Raw genomic sequence first — 8,125 nt, 5'->3', positions numbered from 1 at the left:
ATCTATATTCTCGTAATAAGAAAGGAAATTAGAATATGAAATAGCAAAGTAATCAATAGAAACCAAAAGAAAGTAATAATATTCCAATAATAATCAAAACGTGTCCATACAGATGACATTTCTTTCCCTTATATAGTGATCTCCAAGTACGACGTCTTTTACCTTTTATGACCGAGTCATTATGAGCATTAATGACAATAATGAAACGTTATAATTGGTAATTGTAACTGTTTCGTGAAGATTTTGTAACGTTTGTAATCATCCATGCTCATTAATTGAAGACCAATGAATCTGCCCTTTTTATTGTCTTGGTTCATTCCACTGGTGCCTCCTCAAATCGCTAAAGAGACTCAAGCAACCGTTTGTTCTCATCTCGTGGGTGTTTTGCTCGTATCTATTAAGACTCAGGTCTTTTTTAATGTTCTTCTCCAGCTGTCGCTTTTCTAGTGTTCACGTGTCTTGACATGTCAGCCACATAATTAATTCCACGTGTAATATTCATTTTCTCCAATATAAGTGTTAGTACCGTGTGGTTTTCTATATAAGCACTCGGGTATCTTCTTTCTACTATCTTAAACACCTTCAAATTTGACACATATAATATTAGGAAAAAGTAAGTCAAACCATGCACTAATACCCTTCTTCTTCCTTCCTTCCTTAGAATGAGTATTTTCTCCATTGCATTCATGAGCACAGTAATTTATTCTCTAAGTATAAAGGAATCAACTGCAATAGTTTGGCATGTAATATTTGCACTAAGTGTTTCTTTTTCTGGTTTCATGGTATCATGTTCTCAGACAGAAAATTACCTTAATGGCAAAGAATATCCAAACTCAGTTTCATTTCCAAGCACTTTCTTGTTTGGAACAGCCTCTTCTAGTTACCAGGTTTTTCTCTGCTTATTTCTACATCTTGTTTTATACAGTAGTTGAACTTTTTGTTTTAGGGCACTTTTAAAAAAAAATTCTTGTTTCTTTTGCAGTTTGAAGGAGCTTTCCTTAGTGATGGAAAAGGCCTTAACAATTGGGATGTTTTTACTCATGAAGTTGGTGAGCTTTAAATTACTACAGTCAGATCTCTCTCTATATATAATAGCATTATTATATAACAGTCATTTACTATAAAAGACTAATTTTTCTCGGAACTGATTTTATATTGTGTTATAATATATGTCCTCTATAACAATACGTCACTATAGCAGACAAAAAATATTGAAATAATCAAGGCTGTTACAAAGAAGTTTGACTATATATATATATCTAAATTTCTTCCCGTGTTTGGCACATTTAGCACCACCCCTCCACCCCCCTCTCCCCCTCTCCCAGATAATAATCAAGAATTAAAATATATGACTGGGGATCTGCTGCAGGGCACATAGCAGATGGAAGTAATGGAGATATTGCTCTCGACCATTACAACCGATATCGGGTACGCCTTTGATGCATCCGCTGTTTGTTTGTGTTTTTTGTCGTTATAATATTTGAAGTTTATTGACCTGACTAATTCATATACGTCCACTAAGAGGTCGTTTGGTAGCTGGTTAGAAGAAAGGTTATTCATGTATAAGGGGTAACATAACTTATACCATGTTTGGTAGACAATAGTTATTTTGTATAAAATTCTGTATAACTAATACCATGTTTGGTTGACATTTTTCAATTATGCATAAATAATACATGTATAAGTTATGAGTCAATCTGTGTATTATTTTATGCGGGGTAGAAGATGGAATAACTAATACATGTATTAGTAATACATGGATAAAATACTGAAATGACAAATTTACCCCTATCACTTTACACATAAGGCTTCCTTATTTCTCTGCCAACCCGTCAACAGGTTTCACTTGCTTTCACTTGCCAACTATATACCTTGTCTTCTCTCACTTTTAAAGAACAAACTAGCAAAAGCAAACTGGAGAAGCCACTAGAAAATGAAAATACCAAAACTAAGAAGTGAAAATCAAATATGTCTAAACTTCACATAGTTCAGTAGTATGACGAAGAAGTGAAAGTAACATCAAAGTTCCTAACTAAATTATTTCCTACATAAATGGAAAGAGAGAAAAAGCAATGCAAAAGAAGGCCAGGGGTATAGTTGTAAACAAGCATTTTACTTTAAAATTTATATAATGTATATCAATTTCTAATACAACAAACCAAACATTCAAAAAAATAATCTCTGCATAACTAATACCTGCATAACTAATCCCTGCATTACTTATCCCTGCATAACTAATCCCTGCATAACTAATACATGTATAACTAATACCTGCATAACTCTAACCGGCAACCAAACGACCCCTAAGGGAATACACCGCTCCTTATATGTTATCAATTTCTTATTAATTCATTGTAATTTTTCAATCTTTTCAATAATGGAATTTTGTTCATACATCCAACAGCTTGTACGTAAAGTATATTACTCGCATGTAGTACTATAAGCTATATGAGCAAAGCTAGTACGTAAAGTATATACTGTAACTGATATGTGCTTACTCCTTGTTACATTTTTTATAAACCACAGTGACTTTTTTGGTGCATTATTTAATGTTTACTGCAATTTGATTTAATCACAATGCAAATTTGACTTCCACTAGAGGCCGTTTGGTTTTTGGTCTTGGCGTTTGTTTTCCATGTTGCTAAAATTTTAAAATCTTTTGTCAATTCTTGCAAAAATTTCTGGAAAAGGATATTTCACGTGATTTTTAACAACAAACACCAGTGGACAAGATCTTTATATTAGTCATTGTCGTTGGAAATTTTCTTTGGTACAGAATTTGTGGACCAGTGAGGATTCCTATGTCAAACGAAAATATGTGGTTTCTGCTGAATGTTGTCCCACAAGCATAGTATTTGCGTGTCAGGTAATCATTGCGTAGAGCTATGCGGCATATCTTTTGATGGGACATTGAGGGTGCGTTTGGTACGAAGGAAAATACTTTCTGGAAAATATTTTTTAATATTTTTATGTTGGTTGGCTTAAATGTTTTAAAAATATTTTTCTCATGAATTAATTTTTCTTCAATTAGAGAAATTTTTTTTCTCTATCAAGAGAAGAGAAAATATTTTCCAAAACTCTTTTTCAACCTTCCCCACCAACCCCCTCCAATCCACCCCCATCCCCACCCTTGCCCCACCCCCAGTCCCACCCTCGCCCCCCGACTCCCCACTTTAAATAGAAATATTAGTAATAATACTTTTTTTTCATGTTATAAATAGAGTATTTTTTTTTCATTTCAACAAATGAGTATTTTCTTTTCATCATATAAGTCATTTTTACAAAAAAAGTACTTTCCTTTTATGATCTAGAAAAAGTTTCAACAAAACTAGTACTTTATTTTCATGTTATAGAAAGAATACTTTCTTTTCAACCAAAAAAAGAGTATTTTCTATTTAGTTATGGAGCACAAATTTCAACGTTGTTTTTGAGTAGAAAAAATAAGCAGCGCATTAGTTTCTTTGAGTTTGTGTGAATTTTTGGAAAATAAGTAAATCCTTCAAGAAAATCGAGTCCTGAAAACGTTGAGTTTTTTTTTTTTTTAGGGGGGGGGGGGGGTGAGGAGAGTAGTATAAAAGGCTATTTTCCTAAAAAAATATTTTCGGAAAAAGATTTCCACTCACCAACCAAACAAGGGAAAACAAGTGACACAATCACTCATTTTTCATGAAAATATTTTATAGGAAAATATTTTCTTTCATAGCAAACACACCCCAAGAGGTTTCCATATTTGCTTGTTTTCTTCAACCTGTCCCCTTATGCAATGATGTTACAGAAAAGTCGGCATAGGCCAAAATACAAGTTGTGTTGTACCTAGTGATAACAGTGTTTAGGACAATTTGCACGCAGCTCGTTTAATTTTGGGGGTACTTGCTATCTCTTACTAGTATATGCATCGAATAACTATATATGTCAAGGTTTGGACATATTAAAAAAATCATCAATGTCCAAATTTGCAGTTAAAAAAGTAAAAAGTTTGACTCTGAAAATCAAAATTATTACATATAAATCGGGACAAAGCGAGTAATATTTTTGCCTCCACTGAAATTTGATCGTGAGGACATCATAATTCTTCTCACTTCATTGACCACTAGGCTATACCCTTTGCTGGTTCTATTTTATTTGTTAAAATTGAATCTACATAAATGATCGAGTAAATTTCTCTAAATATGATTGCAAGGAAAATGACTTTCACCTATGTGGCATTCCAACTACTTGTCTCCTCTCTACACAGAATCTCATGGCCCACCCCTAACCCCTATTCACCTCACCACCCTACCTCTACGTCCACCTACACCTCAACCCCGCACCCCCACACTCGTCCCCACTTCCCATTCTCACCCGACACCCGAACACCCATCGTCACCCCCACACCACCCTCACCCCTACCCCCACCCCTCATCACCCCCAACCCCATGGCCCCACCATCCCAACCCTACCCTTTAGTATTTGTCTAGATTTTTTACAAAACGTTCCTGGAATAATATTTTTTACTTATCTAGAAAATACGTAATAGAACTATTTATTTTTCAAAAAAAGTATTTTTTATGAATTTTTTTCCTTTGTACTAAACTCCCCCTATAAGTAAATTGTCATTACACAAATTTGTGACTTTGTGAAGTCAAAATACATCATTGTGAAGATTTATTCGACGAAAATCAACAAACAGACATCAGAGAGATTGCGTAATTTGTATTAACAACTTGCTTATGACACAAAGAGAAAGTGTAATATTTCACAATAAGAGCTGAAGACTTAATTAGATGTCACTTTGTTGCTCTGAGCTAATCACTAATTCACCATTATATAAAAAATGCAGTAAGTGGATATACTTTTTGTTGGGCGTGTGATCGAATAAATTCTACATTGATAATTGAAAAGATTGAAAAGCTTCATATGAAGTATAAGGATACTCTAAATATTGTGTGACCTTTTTAAGTAAAACTATGCGCACTTGGTCCAAAGTGCCATGTTAAAATTATATTAAGGCTGATTGAGCTAGCCTAACAACTGGCATCAAAGCAAATGGTTCGGCATGATGAGTATGAAATGACGGAGTGACTTCATAAAGCTCGTTTATTACCTTTACCATGCCAAGGTAGCCTAGAGACACACGCGCACAACAAGAAGCTAGCTCCGGGCTTTGGTGGTTATAAATGCTAGCTCAGGTGGATGGCACAGTCAATCTCAAAAGTTGACCCGTGGATCGTGATATGGTCCACGTGAAACTTAGTTCGAGGATATGACTCGTGGATCAAAGGTGGTGGGCCAAGTGAAACTTAATACGGGCCAGTATCACACTTGTGTTACTAATTTAAGAGCTAATTTAGCAGCTTGGGATGAAGGAAACTTGCAAGATAGCAAGACTAATGGCTGTAAATCTTCGTTTGGCAAGAAGTTTAAGGAGTTGAAAGATCACTTGACTATGCAAGAATTCTTGATTTTTGGAAATAATCTAAGAATGAAAATTAAGGAGTCGAAAGATCACTTGATTATATGTGTGTGTGTGTAAAGAAATGCTTGAAATCCAATAATTCTAATTTTTGGAAATAAATGAAAACAGGAAGATATCAAGCTTATGGAAGATATGGGAGTGAATAGCTTTCGTTTCTCTATTTCATGGGCAAGAATTCTACCCAGTAAGTTACAACTATCACTTCTCTTGTCTCTATCTCATATTTCAGGATGTAAACTCCTCAATTATTGAATTTAAGCGCGTTTTTTACTAATTAATAACCCTTTTTGTCCAATAACTGAATCAGATGGGATGTATAGAGATATCAATATGGCTGGAATTCAGCATTACAATAAGCTGATTAATGCACTCATACAGAAAGGTAATTTCTGCTTATCTCATTGATTTAGTGACCTTTTGTTATGTTCACACTTCACCATATTTTGATTCATGAAAAGGGCAGTCCGGTGCACGAAGCATCCAGCATTCATGTAGGGTCCGGGGAAAGGCCGCATCTCAAGGGGTGTGATGTAGGCAGTCTACCCTGATGCAAGCATCAGTGGCTGATTTCACGGCTCGAACTTGTGACCTATCGGTCGCACGAAGACAACTTTACACATATTTTGATTCACAAAAAGGGCAGCCCGGTGCACGAAGCATCCCGCATTCACATAATGTCCGGGGAAGGGCTGCACCACAAGAGGTGTGATGTGAACAGCCTACCCTGATTCCACGGCTCGAACCTGTGACTTATAGGTCGCATGAAGACAACTTTACAATAGTCTAAAATATATGCGGGAAGTAAACCTATGTTGGCTTTGACAAATTCTTTTATTTGCTATGATTTTAGGGATCGAACCGTCTGTCACGTTAACACATTATGATATACCTCAAGAACTTGAAGACAGATATGGCGGTTGGCTAAGTCCGAAAATACAGTAAGCAGTTTGTCCCTTCTTATACATCGCGAAAAGGTAGCTATATATATATTATCAATGACCTACTCTGCTGAACAAAATCTGTTCTGTTTCCAGGAGAGATTTCAGTTATTATGCAGACATATGTTTTAAATATTTTGGAGACAGAGTTAAATACTGGGTGACTATAAATGAGCCAAATGTGATGGCCGTTCGCGGCTATAGATTGGGGACTTTTCCTCCAGCTCGATGCTCTCGTTCATTTGGTAATTGCAGTGCTGGGAATTCGGAAAAGGAACCCTTCATTGCTGCCCACAATATGATCCTATCCCACGCCGCGGCTGTCAGCATTTACAGAACTAAATATCAGGTTATTTCAACTGTCATGTTACTCTTGAGCATGTTAGTTGCTAAGGGATGGAATTTAAGTGGATAAATGATGTTATTACGCGGAGATTAGACGCGGCGGAGGGGGTTGGAAAGTTGGAAAGTGGTAGAGATTACAAGACAAAATGTAGACAATTTATCCTTTGGCCATTCCGGCTCCTTTCTGCATCTATCTTTTGGGTGATCTGATAGCTTAAAAGTTCTTTTACACAGTCAGAGAATAGAATTTAAGTTCTTTATTAAGTTCACCGTTTTATTTTGTTTTACTATCGTGAAAATAGCCTCTGCAGAAATGTAGGCAAAGACTGCGTACAATTGACCCTTGTGGTTCAGCCCTTCTCTCAACCCCGCGCATAGCGGGAGCTTAGTGCACCAGGCTACCCTTACTTCTGAGTCTTTTATTTCAATCACCCCTTAGACAAAATTGGTCTAAAGTATTAATATAACAAAGTTACAAAACTAGTAATTTTAGTTTGTTCTTTGCTGGCATGTAGGAAAGACAAGGAGGCATGATTGGAATTTCTTTAAATACTCAATGGTATGAACCTTTTAGCGATTCCTCAGAAGACAAATCTGCAGCTCAGAGAGCTCGAGCTTTCGTTTACAACTGGTAAGACTTCTTAATCAGTGCTTATATTTTATGTTGCGTGGACTCTTCAAAATGGCGTCGCACCCGTATCGGACCCTCCGAAATTACACTGCTTTTGGAGGATCCGACACGCACCTGGCGACATTTTCGGAGAGTCGGAGCAACATAGCTTATATTACCAGAAACAGAAGTGAATGAAAACAAGAAAAAGGAATGTTTTGATTAATTGGTATGCAGGTTTTTAGACCCTATTATATTTGGAAGATATCCTGAAGAAATGCAACAAATTCTTGGAACTAACCTGCCTGTTTTTTCAAACAATGATTTGAAAAAACTGAACAACGGCCTCGATTTCATTGGCATCAATCATTACACTGCTGCTTATATAAAAGATTGCTTGTACTCCGCCTGTGAAAATGGCACCTCTTGGTCAGAGGGTTCTTATTTTCGTACTACAGAAAAAGACGGCGCGTACATTGGTGAACCTGTAAGTATGATCAGTAGTACTAATCAATTTCTGTAGAAAATGAGGTAGCAGCAGTTTTGATACTGAGACATTCATTGATTTCTTTATCTTCTAAATGATTCAGACTACAATGGACTGGCTCTTTGTGTACCCTGAAGGAATGGAAAAGCTTGTGATGTACATGAAGGAAAGATTCAATAACACTCCAATCATCATCACTGAAAATGGTAACAGAAAAGCCAAAAGTTAACCTTGATGCAATTTTACAAATATTACTTTGTCATTAATTAAGTACTCTCCCGTCTCTCTCT

At 36.1% G+C, this 8,125-nt stretch overlaps 1 protein-coding gene across 2 annotated transcripts in view; it reads left to right on the top strand.

The window, feature by feature from the left end:
* The first annotated feature begins 561 nt into the window (after positions 1-561).
* The window catches only part of LOC109219513 (beta-glucosidase 18-like), an 8,742-nt gene continuing 1,178 nt past the window's right edge, over positions 562-8,125 (top strand). The window contains exons 1-11 of one of the 2 annotated variants that reach the window (XM_019383972.1): positions 562-887; positions 983-1,049; positions 1,370-1,428; positions 2,777-2,866; positions 5,564-5,639; positions 5,763-5,837; positions 6,306-6,393; positions 6,490-6,742; positions 7,254-7,369; positions 7,586-7,835; positions 7,939-8,041. In XM_019383972.1, the coding sequence (XP_019239517.1) occupies positions 663-887; positions 983-1,049; positions 1,370-1,428; positions 2,777-2,866; positions 5,564-5,639; positions 5,763-5,837; positions 6,306-6,393; positions 6,490-6,742; positions 7,254-7,369; positions 7,586-7,835; positions 7,939-8,041 (1,402 nt within the window). In that variant the 5' untranslated portion in view covers positions 562-662. The remainder of the gene's footprint in view (positions 888-982; positions 1,050-1,369; positions 1,429-2,776; positions 2,867-5,563; positions 5,640-5,762; positions 5,838-6,305; positions 6,394-6,489; positions 6,743-7,253; positions 7,370-7,585; positions 7,836-7,938; positions 8,042-8,125) is intronic. The other variant, XM_019383973.1, reaches the window with a different exon arrangement.

The sequence above is a fragment of the Nicotiana attenuata genome, unplaced genomic scaffold (assembly GCF_001879085.1).
Source record: "Nicotiana attenuata strain UT unplaced genomic scaffold, NIATTr2, whole genome shotgun sequence".
Taxonomy (NCBI): Eukaryota; Viridiplantae; Streptophyta; class Magnoliopsida; order Solanales; family Solanaceae; genus Nicotiana; species Nicotiana attenuata.
Note: the sequence above shows the minus strand (reverse complement) of the source record. Positions and strands in the feature narration are given on the sequence as shown.